General features: G+C 39.1%; 2 protein-coding genes across 2 annotated transcripts; one reads left to right on the top strand and one right to left on the bottom strand.

Annotated features, from left to right (window-relative positions):
• Positions 1-1,099: 1,099 nt before the first annotated feature.
• On the bottom strand, positions 1,100-4,879 carry LOC110111221 (protein GAMETE EXPRESSED 1). The gene is made up of 8 exons (XM_020842993.2): positions 4,395-4,879; positions 3,587-4,126; positions 2,917-3,504; positions 2,696-2,822; positions 2,024-2,210; positions 1,781-1,937; positions 1,613-1,686; positions 1,100-1,523 (listed from the first exon to the last, which is right to left on the bottom strand). The coding sequence occupies exons 2-8, from the start codon at positions 4,072-4,074 to the stop codon at positions 1,324-1,326; spliced, it is 1,821 nt and encodes a 606-aa protein (XP_020698652.1). The 5' UTR covers positions 4,075-4,126; positions 4,395-4,879; the 3' UTR covers positions 1,100-1,323.
• A 9,791-nt stretch (positions 4,880-14,670) lies between these two features.
• On the top strand, positions 14,671-16,293 carry LOC110111230 (PHD finger protein MALE MEIOCYTE DEATH 1-like). Its single transcript, XM_028698494.1, has 2 exons — positions 14,671-14,822; positions 14,904-16,293. Exons 1-2 carry the CDS (start codon positions 14,782-14,784, stop codon positions 16,291-16,293), a joined length of 1,431 nt encoding a protein of 476 aa, XP_028554327.1. The 5' UTR covers positions 14,671-14,781.
• The last annotated feature ends 17 nt before the right edge of the window (positions 16,294-16,310 follow it).

The following is a 16,310-nucleotide window of genomic DNA, read 5'->3' as shown; positions in this document are numbered from 1 at the left end:
CCATTTGGGCTCGGATTGGGTTGAATTTGGTGTTGTTGGGTTCGTATTTCCGAGACGCTCAGTTCGACTATAAGCTTGCTGAAATCGGAGTTCAGGTGCTCTCAGAATTAATTTTTGAAGTTTCCAACTAGCTTTTGCCTCGAGATTCGTGCCCAATCAAGCTAATTTTGTGATGACGTGATAAATTTAATTTATTAAACAAAATATTAATCAAATATAAAGTATGTGTAACTAATTTGACTTATAAAGATCTTGAATATTATCAAAATTTTGAATTTTAATTTTTCTTAATAAATTTATATTTTGTATAAAATAATTTTTAATATATAATTAATCATAACCTGCTCTTGCCTGAAAAGTATATTAAGATAGAAATTAATTGATTTGCATATACTTTTATTCAACTTTGATACTACCACTAAAAGGTTCCAATTAGACTACATTAGGGATAACTTTTTGTCATTATTTTTTATCTATTAATTTAATTTTTATATTAGAAATTTACTTTTAAAAATAATAAAAAAATCATCCCAAATAAAACCCTAAAGTATGACTCGTCTATTTTTTTATTGAATTATTTTAAGATGCGAAGCTATTTAAATGCCGTTGTAAACTAAAAACTAAAGTGATAAAATCTTAAGAAATTTTATTTTAACCATACAAATTCTAATGTCATATTTATATTAAAAAGTTTCAGAATTAAATAAAAAATTATCTGAAGTTTGATTTCAACAAAATTATTATCAAAGTAAGCATCTTGTCAATATAATCCAACAAAATCACTAATTTTAAATCTTACTTGTTTGTAGTCAAAATGATCAGAATAATCTAACAAATCTAAATTACTTAATTTTTGGGTCATTAAAGTACCTAAATACTGAATAAGCGGAATACTTTAATAGTTCATTTCAATTTCTACTCGATCAAACTGTTTATAATTTTATTAGAAAGATTTATTGTACAATTCTGCTGATCTTTTTGCATACTTGTATTATGTCATATCACAAAAAAAACAAAATGAATTAAATTTGCCAATTGAATGTTGAATGCCTTGAGGTTTTAAATAGTTTGAATATAATTTTACAATGATGACAGTGAGAAACACAAAACAAGTAAGTCAAATTTATTAAATTAGGTGTTAATCACATCATATTTCAGGCTTTGAATCATATCAAAGCAAGCTACAAGAACTAAATAAAAAGAGTTGAGATATTACAGCTTAAAACTTATGACAACCTCAGAACAAAACGAATGATATATAGCTACTGCATCATATTATGTTGTAAGCTCTAAGCTTCTGTTGAAATCCATATTGTCAATGGTTTACCATCTACTCCGTGGACGAAGATTGTATTTTCTGCATGCAGAGCTCGTAGTCATGATGGAATTCTCAGCAACTTCTTCTGGCAAAGCATAATTAGGATCAACATCCATGTCCACATCTTCGGGCAATTCCTCATCAATCCATGAATATCCACTCCAACTTGTTTCGCTCTCGTCATCAACGCACAAGTACTTATGCCCTATCACAAGGAAAGCTACAATCAATTATTGTGTAATATTCAGAAGGTTCACAACTTATAATGAAAAATAAGAATGTTAAGCTCCATGCCTGAGTTTTGCTCCATGACGTGAACCTTTTGGAGTAAAATTTGTAGCAATTGATAGTTTAAAATCTCATAATCTCTGCAAAGATCGTATCAAAATAGAGTCATCAGGTGCAAGGTAGCAGTAGTAAAAAAGGTTCAAAATTGAAGAAGATTGAGGCATTTGCTTGTACCTGAAAGTAAAGATGGAATGAAGAATAAGAGTGGACGCAACAACTAGAAATGATGATCTTGTCATCCACACTTTCGACATTACCCAACTTTGTTGATTGGAGTTGATAGAACTATATCTAATAATAGCAATTTCAACTACAAATGTGATGCAAAGTCCTATGAATGAATTTGCAGAAGACATTGTAAGTCATTATTACATAAGAAGAATCATAATATCAATGGGATTTTTTAAAGAAGTTCACCTAAGTAGAGACGAGCTCTGATGCCGAAGGTCTGCTTCGCACTGGTTAGCATATAAAGGAGAAAGATCACACACGAGTAAAAGAAGAATGCTTTAATGAAGCGAGATTCAGTTAGCAGGGCATTCTGGAGCAAAAAGAGCTTTTCCAAGGCTGTAAAAATATTTGCTTGTTTCATTTCAAACTCTTCCTGCAATCAAATATTTCAATCACAACTTAGTATTTCGACCCGCGGCATAATACTTAGGCAGAGGCGTATCCAAGATTATAGATGATTAAAAATTGGATTAAATATCGTAATCAAAGAGCTATATCTGCCTCCAATTATAAGAATGAGCAAAATCTAAATCAGATTGAGTTAAGAAAAGAATAAATTGAAGCATATATATATATAATGTATGAATCAATGAATGTATGTACTCTTTAATTATGGTGTTAGATTCGAGTCCTGTAGAGATGGGAAAAATGAGTTTTGAGTTTATTTTGGTATGTGGATTTAGTTCTTGATAAAGTGCTGAAAACACTTTAGGAATCTGTCATATAATAATTATTATACATGAAGCAAGAAATTTCTTACCTTGATGATTAATTTTATAGAGAGATTTTTGCTTAATTATAAATATAGGATTGTAAATATAAATCACACGAGTATAAAAGATTAAATATAAAAAAAACCTGGGCGGAGAGTATGGACTGTGAATTTTGGATGAGTCGGTCATGAGCCTGTTGAATCTGATCTTGCCTTCTCAGTAGCTCCTCCTGCTGCTTGTGTCCAAACTCTGCTAATTTTTTGAGATTATCCCTAGCAAAAATTTTAATAAATTTAATCAAAAGTTAGCAAACTAGGTCCTAAAACTATTAAAAATAATAAGAAAACAAGAAAAAGTAAAAGATACCGGCTTTCTTCAAGAGCTCTAGATTGAAATGTTGTGAGGAAATCCAAACCTGCCAGAGCTGCTGCTTGCCCGTCAAGCAACTTCTTTTGTTTCTCCAATGACAATCCCGCAACACTACCGATATCATCCGCAGTACTTTGAAGATTTTGCATGCTGGAAGTCATGGAATCCCCGACCTTTCTTATTTCCCTGTCAATCTCTGAAGCGTCACTCTTTAGTTTCTTCATATCATCTCCCAAGTTCTTGTAGGATTCCTGAAGCAAAGTCATCCCTGACTCGATCCTCTCTTTCATCTCTTCTTGTCGATCCCTGAGGTCCAATTGGGATGCTGAAATCTCCTTTGATTGTTCAAAAATCGCCTCAGAGTTATTCAGAACATCACGAATTTGAGCCTCCACATCCCTTGAAGCATCTGCCAAATTCCGGGTCTGAAACTCCACCGAAGTCAAGGAATCATGTATCTTGATGGAATCCTGCAACAACTCTTCTGATCTTTCTTCAATTACATCCAATTTATCCTCTACTGATCGAGCAGACTTCACCAAGTCATTGACCAATCTCTCCGTATTGTGCCGGAATGCATCGTTTCTGAAAGTAAACGTATCAAATTCTTTTAAAAACTGGATAATCAAAGAAGATGAGTAGGGAATTTTATTAATAAAAACTCAACTGTAATTGGTGGCAGATGGAGTTGGTTTCGAGATAGAACTCAAGAAATACTTTGTGCTCTGCATCATCTAGTTTCTTAAGGCATTTCATCATCGGCCCGGCGTCATTGCAGGACGGGAATCCTTGTCTCCCAGAATCCAATTGGAAACAGTCACTGAGCATCCATGCCAGCTTTTCTTGTTTCTCGTTACTGGAGATTATCTCCGCACAGCTAGAGAAGAGCTGGTTGTAAGCTCTGTGCCAGCAACTGTTTGGCGTTGCAAGCTTCCTCCTTGCTTTCTCCAAAAGCTTCGTAGCCTTGGCATCATCATGGCTGCCTATGGAGAAACTTCCTTTCGTTTCTTTTTCAATAAAACCCTCGCCGAGTTGTTTATTCGCGCGGGGTGGGGGATGAGGAGACGAAGAGAAGGGCCACGAAAAGCCAAGGGTCGTTGTATAGAAAGACAAACAGAGGATGAGCAGAAGACCAAAATAATGTGTTGGCTTCATCACAATGAAATAAAAGTTGCGAACTTGGAAGGAAGAGGGCCCAACTTATAACCTGCAACAACCAGACAATGAACAAAAATTCCAAAATAAGCAGCCTGCATAAAAGGAAATGTATCTCTTCATAGATTTTAACGAACAGCTATGCACATCAAGGTGAATGACGCTGCATTGAAACGAGGGAACAGAGTAAACATGGAAAGTTTTGAAAGGCTCTGAAAACTCTCCAAGTTCAGCCTGAGAACAGAATAAAAAGGAAATTTCTTTGCTTCCTCTAATTTCATTTCCTCATAATAACAACGCATGTAGTTAATAAAACTTACCTCAACAGAGACAGAGACAGAGAGAGTGAGAGAGCCGGCGGCCGGCGGGCGTTAACGAGATGAATGCGATAATCCTTGTTTTTTATTGACAACAGGCGGTGATTGGGGGCGTTGGGTCCATCAGCAGGGGCGCGTTTCCTCGCTTCGCTGAATCTTTTCTTCCTCGGCACGAAACGGCGAAGGCTTTCGGGATACGATGGAGCATATCTGGACGGTTGTGAACATATAAAAAAAATAAAAAATTCTGGACGGTTGTGAACATGTTGTCACCTCCGGTGAGTTACGCCCATCTTTCTTCGTAATATTGTGCCAATATTTTTAGGATTTAGATAAATAGCATTTAAAATGATATAATTTACATATTTTATATTTAAATTTAACTAATTATGTCCCAACAAATACTAAATATGCCATTTATCATCTTCCTAATGTAATGAAGTTTGGATATGTGGGAAAAGGAGAGAACATGGGAAAGAAAGCATGAATCTAGATCGATACGTCATCGAAAAATTATCTTGATCGGGCACAAATCTCGAGGCAAAATCAAGTTTGAATCCAAAATTAAAATTGGAACCATCTGAACTCCAATTTCAGCAAAACAGTCGAACTGAGCGTCACAGAAATATGAACCCAACGACACTAAAATCGACTCAATCCGAGTCCAAACGGATCCAAATCAAGGGTCTGAAGCGTTGTTGGAGGGTTCGAACCGCAATTTGGATTACCAACCGGTTTCCAAACATGACGTGCTTATAGTCCAATCGAGCGGCTCGACGAAACAAATCCGACGAGCCCAAGATCACTAAATTTAAACATCACTAATTAAGGCATACATATGTCCATCAAATGGTCCACCCTCAACAGATTCAACATCGGTCGTCCATCCAAGCCACTCCCAATATGCCCTTGATCTACCACCTATTTACGGGTCATGCCACTCTAGAAAATCTATAAATAGACCCCTCCTCCCTCTTGAATGGGAGACACCAAGCCAAAAGGATTCAAGAGAGAGATTGGAGATCGTTCTTGCCTCCTTGCTCCTCCTCGACCACCACCTTAGTTCTGCCGAACCACCGCCTGACGTCGTTGCTCCACCAGGACCACCACTTGAGGCCCTGAGCTCCGCCGGACCACCGCATGAGGCCCAAAATTTTGCCTGATAGCCACTTGAGGCCCTCACCTCCACCGGACCACCACTTGAGGCACTGAGCTTCGCCGAACCACCACCTGAGGCCCGAACTTCTGTCGGACCACCACCTGAGGCCCGGACTTCTATTGGACCACCACCTGAGGCCCGGAGTTTCGCCGGACCACCACTTGAGGCTCGAACATCTACCTGACCACCACCTGAGACCCGGACTTCTGCTGGACCACCACCTGAGGCTCGGACTTCTACTTGACCACCACCTGAGACCCGGACTTCTATCGGACCACCAACTGAGGATCGAACTTCTATCTTACCACCACTTGAGACCCGGACTTCTACCGGACCACCACCTGAGGCACAAAAATTTCTGCCGGACCACCACGACGCTCGGACTTCTGCCGAACCACCACTTGAGGCCCGGACTTCTATCGGACAACCACCTGAGGTTCGAACTTCTGTCAGGCCACCACCTAATGCCCAAAGTTTTACCATAATACCGCCTTACTACAATGATCTTTTTGACCCCAATCTCCGGCCAACTAAGGTCTTTTGGACCCCTGTCTACTACCGAAGTACAGATTATGATCCTTTCAACCTCCGTCGCCTACTACGGTCCTTCGGACCTACATCACCAGACAACGGTCATTCTTACCTCGATCTCTTGCATACTACGGTCCTTCCTACCCATGCACAGAAAAATAGAAATAAAATAAGCGACTTATAAACTAAGCCAAATGAATAAATACAAATCACAAAAGACATAAAACTTTTGCATGAAAAATCATAACAAGAAAAAGGTGAAAATTTATAGTTGATACGTCATCACAAAATTATCTTGATTGGGCACGAATCTCGAGGCAAAATCAGTTCGAAAACTTCAAAAATTAAATTCGAGAGCATATGAACTCCGATTTCAGCGAGCTTATAGTCAAATTGAGCGTCTCGGAAATACGAATCCAACTACACCAAATTCGACCCAATCCAAGTCCAAATGGGTCTGAATCAAGGACCCAAAGCGCTATTGGAAGGTTCAAACGACAATTTGAGTTACCAAACGGTCTTCGATTTTAACGATCTTATACTCTAATCGAGCGGCTCGACGAGACGAATCCAACGAGCCCAAGATCATTAAATTCTGACATCATTAAGACCTTCAAATGTCCAATAAATGGTGCATGATCAAAGGATTCGATATTGGCCGTCCATTCAAACCACATCCAATTCACCCATGATCTCACGCCTATTTATGGGCTATGCGACTCCAGAAAAACTATAAATAGAGCCCTCATTCTATACAAAGGGGGACTCAAGTGAATAGAGAGAAGAAGAAGAGAAGAAGGAGGAGAAGGAAGAAGCTCCTCCTCGACCACCGCCGGAGCTCTTCCTGCCACCCGAACACGCGGGGATTATGCGTGATATTCGAGAGAACGCAGGAATTCTTCCCAACTTCCACGTGATGCTGAAATTCTTCCCAATTTGCAGCATAGTTCCCTTCTGACGCTGAAACTCCGCCCAAGTGAAGCCGGAGTTCTCCTCTGCTACCAACAGACGTCGGACTTCTACCCGACGTCGAACCTTCACTCTTCGCCAAGTTTATACCCGATGCCGGACTTCTACCGTTTATCGGACTTCGCTGGACGTCTACGCGAAGATGGATTTCTTTCCATTGTTGGACTTCTACCTGACGCTGTCCTTCTGATCTTCGTCGTCAGACTACAGTCTTTCCGATCTCCGTCGCCCACCGATTACGGTCCTCCTGACTTATGTCGCCCGCCAAATACAGTTCTTTCGACCTCCGTCGCCTGCCGACTACGATCCTTCTGGCTTATGTCGCCCGCCGACTACAGTCTTTCCGACCTCTGTCGCCCACCGACTACGGTCCTCCTAACTTACGTCGCCCGCTGACTACAGTCCTTCCGGCCTCCGTCACCAGCCGACTACGGTCCTCCTGACTTACGTCGCCCACCGACTACAAGCCTTCCGACCTCCGTCGCTCGCCGACTAAGGTCCTCCTGACCAAACGAACATGTCAATAGTGATTCTTTGTATTCATATAATGTAATGTACTATATAAAATGTACATCAAGCTAAGGCCTTCTCCCAAGGAAGGGCCTCATTTGTAATCGACTGCAATACTAGTGGATTCATTCAAACTGGGCTAGGCCCCGTGGTTTTTCCCCCTTTTTAGGGTTTTCCACGTAAAAATTTTTGGTGTCTCATAAATGCTAGACCCTCTCTCTTATCTGATTGCGTGCCGGATTTTCGTACAACGATAAGACGATATACTTTATTTCTCTACCGCCGCGAATACTCCTCGACACAACAATAGTGTCTAGCTCACTTAAAACAATCACATTATATAGGCTGAAAGTTATAATGATTTGCTCTATTTATGTTCAAAGAATACTTACCATAAGACAAAATAATAGAAGTTGGCATCAGTCGGTCATTAATAACAACAAACAATGGACGACGACGCTCAGTTGTGGATAACGATGAATAGTGGTCATCAGCATAGTTTGATGGTAGTTGAAGATCAACACAAGTAAGGCCTCATTGAGACGAATTAATTTTATCTTTTTTGTTTCGGAATGACACAATTATTTTTTGGTTGTCATTTATATGTGACGCTTTTGTAGAAATACAGAACATCATTTTTCTACACTTTTGATAAGCTTTTTGACATTTGCTTCTTCGGTGAAAACCTCCGTTTCCTCAACTAATATTTCCAAAACTATCTTTTACCAAAGATATCGGATAACCAAATGAAGCCTAAGTGATGTCGGTAGCAATTAAAGCGGGTGTTTGCAACGAGCATCGAAGGTGATTGAAAGTGACAGCTGATGGTTTTGTGACTTTAGTCCAATGGAAACATTAGCAATAGTTGAAGATAATTTTAATTGGTTGTCAATGACAGATCAAGGACTTCGGTTTAGTTTAGTAGAAAGTAACATTAGGTTCAATGCTTTTGTAAGTGGGCAAATTATTATGTGTGGATGACGAACGTCATCCAGAGACCAACCGGAATGTGCCACATCAGCCCCGCTTGGTACCATGGCTCGGTATTGTGCTCAGTACCGCTAGGTACCGTGCTCGGTACTACTGACGTGGCGCATTCTAGTTGGTCTTTGGACGATAAACTGCGTTTTCGGCGTCTGCACAGAATAATTTCTCGTGTCAGTGTGGGTGTTGATGGTGAGAGATTGTGGGTGAAAGGATGAATGTCAACAGTTAATGGCATTATGTTGATCAACAATAGATGATTTATGTTAATAAATAGAACTCTAACTTTCCGTGTCATAGAATTCTTTCCTTTGATTACTTCACCGAATATGGGAAGATGCCATGATTTAAACTTTTGGAAGAGTATACTATTCCTTTTAACAAGAATTTAGAATACCCCATTGGACAGTAGAAGTTGATACCCTTAAACACTAAGTTGTATTTAAACATTTTAATCCCTCAATGAAAAATCAAAATTGTGTGATATTTATATCTTTAGAATCGTCTCGTAAAAATGCTCGTTTTGATTAGTAGATATTAAAATTTTAGAGATTGCTTTGTCCCACAAATCAAATATACATTTGAGATTCAGCTCCAATTGAGTTTGGATCAAGATATTCTAGGCATTATTAGGTCAATATAAGTGCAATCTTCATTATTAATAGATCAAAACCAATGACGCCAGGTGAAGCTTTATTATATTGTGTCATATACTTCATAAGTGACTCATTCTCTTTAAACTTGATATTAAAATGAGTTAACATGGTTTTTAGAGCTTGAATGGTGGATAATTTTATCAGAAACTCTAATGGGAGTTCATTGAATGAAGATAGACTAGTAGAAATAAATCGGGAATACCAATTTAGAGCTTTTTTTTATTTTATTTTTAACTCAACGTTTAGTTGCATAAGTATTAGTGAATAAAGACAACATCTATGTAACAACACCCAAGGTCCCAAGATATAAAAAAGCATTTTAAAATGAACATTTTGAATTTCTTTTTGAACTAGAGAGCTTTGGCGCCAGACTTGAGAGCAAAACGTTGCTCGAAACTGTCACCGCAGCATTGAAGCCTCTGTTCTACACTAATTACTGATTCAACATGTGACATTGCAGTGCTGGGTCGGAGCACAATGATACTAAGCCACTAATAGTACTTTTGTATGTATGTTATTCTAAACCTAAGCAGTAAAGCAGCACATCCTCCGTCTTATATCAATTGTTTGTCGTGGAAGATGAAAGGGATAAGGGAGAGAAAGAGGAGAGAGGGAAGAGAGAGAAATCATGTTTTAATCATTTTCATATGTTATTTCAGTTAGAAAAAAGTCTTATGATCATTGTAAGTAATCCGAATATCACTTTAATTTTTCAATGATTTTGAGTTTAACAAATTTGAACTCTCCTAAATCGATAAAAACAATTTTTCTCATGATTTACGATACTTTTACTATTTAACTTTTCGTATATGATAAATACAACCTTTACGGATATTTTCACAGTAATATTATTAAATTTTACTGGTTAAAATGAAATTGTGATTTTTTTTTTTAAACTATCAATTATAATACACATTTTTCTGGATTTATAAATTTTAGCATTTCATACATGAATGGAAGATTAATACAACTGATATAAAATAAATATAGTATTTATATGTTAACAAGGAAGACTGAATGTTAACACTATAATTTGAGTTGACAGTTAAAATATAATACACTGCATAGGAGGGTAGGCCAATTGTCTTTTCTTTAAAGATAGTTTGTGGTGTTGTCCTGATTATAGCCTGTAATTAATGATCAATTACACTGATGGGCAGAGAATGATGACTCTTACTGATTTATTTAAAGCCACCTATAATAATAATGGTATAAATAATGATAATAAAGATGATATAATGTTGCAATGAATAGATATAAAAGAATAAAAATATCACATTAAAGCTAGATGTAATGCCTTAATGAACCATAGATTGATATAATTTATACATTGATAGTATTGATAGATACATAGAGAAGTGAATTCATTACATATACTGATTTCATGTACTAATTTCATATAATAGATAATTGATAAAAGGGTAATACTAATAAAATTAACAGTAGTATGTTTATGCAACAATATTGATTTATTAATTGCACGTTTCACACTATTGATTTATAAATTGAAACATGTTGATTCTAACATTTCGTTATTATTCATACTGAATTGTACAAGTGATGACTGAGTATTAAATAATATTGATTCTGTTGACTGAGATGAGCATGTATATTGATTTTTTAGATCTTCTATTGAAAGCTTAAGCTAGTTTTGAGTTTTGTTAGATTTTATAAGCTCATTACGTGATTTTATTGATTTTAAATCAGAGAATGGGGTTGGGACCATGTGGAGTGAGAGTGTGAGACCAATTGAGATTCTCAAGTTCTTCTTTTGATTTTGTTTTGTATTTTCTTTTATTCTTTTGTAGTCATGAGCTATTGATATATTAGTGATTTTTATTAATCTCATAGCTATTGTAAATATAATTTTGGTGAATGAATATAGAGAAATATTTCAAGCTTTTTGATAATTAATTGCTTTCGCTAGATATTGAATTATATAGATAATTTATAATAGCTCTGATAAATGATTAAAAAGATAAAAATATCTCTTTTTTCTAAATTAGATATTGGATTGTGATAATCTATAAAGGCATTGATGTACTTAATCACTTGGCTTGATTCCCTTAAAATATCAAGTTGAGAGAATTTTATGGGTTGTTTGATTGTGAGCATTATGATTGTCAAATAAAAGATTTACTTACGTATTTTCTATTTTATGTTAGAAAAAGCAAATGCATTATAAATTTTTAAGGACTTTAAAATGTCTTAAAATGCATATTTTTAATAGAAATTGCTCATATCAATCTACTTTTTTTTATATTCTTTGGATGGTCTTCTCTCTACACAATGGGCATAATCACTATAATTATATTCCTCTCTTTCATCTTCCTTTGTATGTACTCTCAAATTAACAAAGATTTTTGTCTTACATATGAGCTCCATCACCATCAGGGGCGGAACCAGCTTCAATTTTGAGGGGGGGAAAATACAATACAAAAATAATTAAATATTAAAAAATGTTATATATATATATATAACGAAAATTTATTTTAAAAAAGTTAAGAAAGAAAAATAAAGAAAAAATGTGTAATTAAATTGTCATGAAAAACATCAAAGAAAATATTAGCAGTGGCGGAGCCAGAAAATATATTTAAGGGGGCCTAAATTATTTTTTTTTTAAGAGGACACATCAAAACAAATTGAAATAAATAAGGAGTATGCAACTGTATGCTTCAGAAATCCTTGCATAAAGTATAAAAGATATCTGCACTTAATAAATTCTCCTACAAAAAGTTTGGAATAGCTGCAACTTTCTATTAAGTTGATTGTAAAATTGTTCTAAAGAAAGCAACTTACAATTCTGAATGTAAGAAATAACTTCTAACTACAAATTTTTTAAAAATAATAAAAACATGACAACCAAATAAAATTATTATTATTATCTAAAAAATAAAGCAGCAAGAAAATTATCCCAAATAAATCCTAATTATATAATATTTATTAAAGTTATATGATATTTTTATCAAATTTTTTTAAAAAAATAGCATGTGAATTTTAATTATATTTAAATAGCATGAAATTACATATGTAAATAAATTAAAAAAAATAATAAAAATAATAGATTTAAAATATATGATAAAAGAATAAATTATAAGAGAAAAAAAGTCTCATATTAGAAGTGAAAAAAGTCACAGGGGAATTCCCCCCCCCCCCCCAGGAACCTATGGTTCCGCCAATGATCGCCACTAAGGACACTAAGTTATCTCGCTAGATTGCCCTTTCCCTCTATAACCCCTTTGATTGTCAATTCCTTAATAACAATTGGATGCCTACCTAGCTGGTCATCCATCTATCCATGAGCTATAATCATGGCCTTGCCCCTCTTTAGATGTATCAATTAAGCATAATAATTTATGTGGAGAAGTTTTGGCATATTATAAGAGACCGGAAATTCGAAGTCGTTAAAGTTTTGAGGCAGATAACGAATTCTTAAGTGCCAGGAAACAATTTTGTGAGCCTATTTTAAGAAATTTTAAAAGATGCTTCACAATATTTTTTTATGGCTCGTTTACTAGTTTTGGGGGTGCTAATTACAATTTAAAAGGCTTTATATTTTAATTTTCATAGTCTTTGGAATACTAACTAGTTTATTTATTATTGATCTTTCATGTGCATAGGTCTTTATTTGTCATGTGATCTGTAATGTAGAATGCTATGATATATTACTTATTTTTGTAATTTAGAAATAAACAATGGACACATCTTTGAAACTTACATAATGAGCCATATCATTTCCATCTATTTTTGCATGTTGAATGATGTGGATGGTTGGAGCTCACATCATAATTCTTCTCTACTCGACTACTCGTCATTCTCACCCGTTTACTATTTTATTCTCTCAATCTTCATAGACCTTGCAATTCACAATCTCTTTTTGTTTGTTTATTTGGGCTCCGATTGTAACATTTATACGTAACTATAAATTTGTTAAAATTGAAGCTCGAATGATCGATCGTGAATTGAATTCTAAATATTTTCAATCCAAATGTGTATTAAAATTCGTGCCACATCAAGTAATTTTATAACTCATCAACAGTAATAAAATATAGGCTAATATATTTCTGTTGATAATAAAATATTGAATGATTATGACGACTTCATCTACACCGTTCAGTGGAGTACGGGTCATCGGACGGTTATGAAACCTTACGAACCAATTCGGTCGAAGAAACGTTGGGTCTTTAACTGAACTGTAACGGCCCCGCCGTCATCAGGCAATCAGTCCAGTACGCCACGTCAGCAACCAGCACGGCCGAAGCACTCGTAACAGTCTTCGCCGCGTGGTATCCATCTTGTCCGTACTTTTCAGTAGCGGAAACTACGCCTCAAATGATATTCCATCACTGCGATGAGCCGTCAGATCTATTTGAGGAATCCGACTAGTCAGCAGAAAAGCGGAAAATATGCAGACTGCACGAATTTCGGAAATGGCTCAGTATAAAGCCAGTTGCTGTTGGCTTTGCGTCACTTCTTTGGTCTCTCAGTTGCTTGAGATTTTCTTTGTGAAAGAAAAGGCGGCAGCGTGATCGTGATAGCTCAAGAAGACCGAAATTGTTGCAGGCGGCGGTGGCGACGGCGGCGGCAAACGGCAAAGGGATCGCAAATGCCGTCGGCGGTGATCTTGGATCCGACGGCGAAGAGGAAGCAGAGATCGAAGATCTATGGCTTGAGGACGTTCATGGACCCCGGGTGTCCGACATATTTCTTTGGCGCCTTTCGGGACAACATCAGAGAGTTTCTCCGTCAATGCAGCGACGTCGAGCAGAGGTCGACGGAAGGAATGCCGACATGGTGCACGCTTCTTGTTGACGAGAAGACCGGCGTACTAATCCCCCTATATACCGTGGAAGAGTGTGTTCGCCGCTCGCGCCACCCGTTCTGCGAATACTGTCGCTGTTGCGGTTAGTTTTGCGCCACATTTTTTTCATGTGTTGGGTTTTTTCGATCTCGAACGCTTTCCGGGATCGCTGAAGAATTTGTGTCTCGTCAGCGATCTTTCGATGTGCATTGTTTCTCTATGTCTTTCTCCTCTCCTCTGAGACGGGTTTAGCTCTGTGACTTCGCTGCAATCAGCTAAAATCGGGGGATCTTTCCTCTATCAATGAGCGATGGTTTTCTCACTGAAGGGACCACTGATATCTTCGGGGGATCCCACAATTTAATTGTTCCACTCACGACTTTTGATGCACATTTTACACCAAGATTCGTGCGTGGTTTCGTAACCCCCTTCTTTGCTGGGCGAAAGACTAAGAAAGAGTCGAGAATGAATGGGTTAGCAATAATAATTTCTTGACTCGAAGGAGACGAGGGCTTTCGTTTTTGGTTAATTTTAGTTATGGCGCTCTTTTACTGATGGAAATTTGATTTATTGTTAGGTTGGAGTCACCATTTGGTGTCAAGGACGAGGTACCACATGATAATCCCAGCCGACGACGATTGGGACAAGCCCCTGAACCAGGACGCTTGCCTTCTCCATAACCACCTCCTCCACGGCCTCCTTCATTGTAACGGTTTCGGTCATCTTCTTTGCATCAACGGCCGTGAAGGCGGCTCAAAGTTCATCTCCGGCCACCAATTCATGGACCTTTGGGACCGCCTCTGCACTTCCCTCCAAGTCCGGTATTCATGTCTACCTAATCAATTTTTCATCCGAATTCGAATAATAAGATAATTAATAACTTTTTTCTAACTTGACAACAGGGAAGTGACGGTGGTGGACACATCTCGCAAGAAATCGATCGACCTCCGGCTACTACTTGGAGTCGCCTATGGATCCCCTTGGTTTAGCCGCTGGGGCTACCAATACCGAATGGGGAGCTTTGGTGTTACGGAGAAAATTTACGCCCAAGAGCTTGAACATCTTTCATCTCTCCCGCTTGATACGCTTGTCGCGGACAGCGCTATGGCCGGTCGTAGCTGGGACGTCAGCCGCATCATCGCCGTCCACCGCAGGCTGTGCTGGTCCAACCACTGCGAGCTCGCCAACGTCCGCGACCTCCTCCGCTACCTCCTCAGCCTCAAGAACCGACCCGCCCCTAATCCTTCTCTGCCACCGCCGCCATCCAGGCCGCAGACGAAAAGATCGGCTGCCGCGCAAAAGCAAAAGCGATGCCGAGACTTTGACACGGTGGCTGCGGAGCTGGAGAGCCGGTGGCCAGTCAGAAGGCTCCGCGTGGCCGCCGAGGTGATCGTTGACGCTCTCTTGGAGCACGGCGGGATGACGCGGCAGGAAGTCCGCGACGCCGCACGCCTCACCATCGGCGACACCGGTCTCCTCGACTTTGTACTCAAGTCGCTCGGCAACTGCATTGTGGGTCGCCACGTTGTGCGTCGAACATCCAACCCCGCCACCCGCGTGCTTGAGTTCCGCTTAGAGGAGATTCCAGATGCCGGTGGGGTAGACGAGGAGGAATCAACGGTGACGGCAGCATTAGGTATGGGGCAGATCGAGCGAGAGCTGGAGGTTGTTTGCCAGGCATTAGTGGCAGCGCGACCGGAAGCAGCACGGGCGGTTCTGGACGGTAAGCACTGGATAAAAAAATTCCCACTAGTTGACGACAACGATGACCGATTGCGGTTTCTGTGCAAGTGGAGTCCAAGCACGAGCGAAATGAAGAAGTTGACGCGTCCCTTGCCGCCGCCAGAGGTGGTGGTCGTGGAGGCGCACGCATCAGTTGGGGATTTGCGTGGGGAGGCAGAGAAGGCGATGAGGGAAACCTATTGCATGATGGAGGGGTTCCGGTTGTGGAGGGTTGATGGGGTGGAAGGTGAGGAATGGGATCCGGTGATGGTTGGCGGGGCTGAATCCGGTTCGGTCGTGATGGTGAGCGGGGAGGGGGCGGACTTGGAATGTGAGCTGCGGTACGAGGGCGGAGCCGACTCGTGGGCTGTGGGGTGCGCGTGCGGCGCGCGGGATGATGATGGGGAACGCATGGTAGCATGTGATAGCTGTGATGTCTGGCATCACACGCGTTGCATCGGCATATCTGATGGCCAGCCGGTGCCGCCGATGTTCCTGTGCTCAAGGTGCGGCTCTTCCATCCTCGGCGCAGCAGCTACTTTCGAGGCCACGTTGGATCTGCACTGGTAGTAGGGGAAGATGAATCG

This window comes from Dendrobium catenatum, unplaced genomic scaffold (genome assembly GCF_001605985.2).
Source record: "Dendrobium catenatum unplaced genomic scaffold, ASM160598v2 fragScaff_scaffold_1090, whole genome shotgun sequence".
Taxonomy (NCBI): domain Eukaryota; kingdom Viridiplantae; phylum Streptophyta; class Magnoliopsida; order Asparagales; family Orchidaceae; genus Dendrobium; species Dendrobium catenatum.
This window is presented reverse-complemented; position numbering and strand designations above follow the sequence as displayed.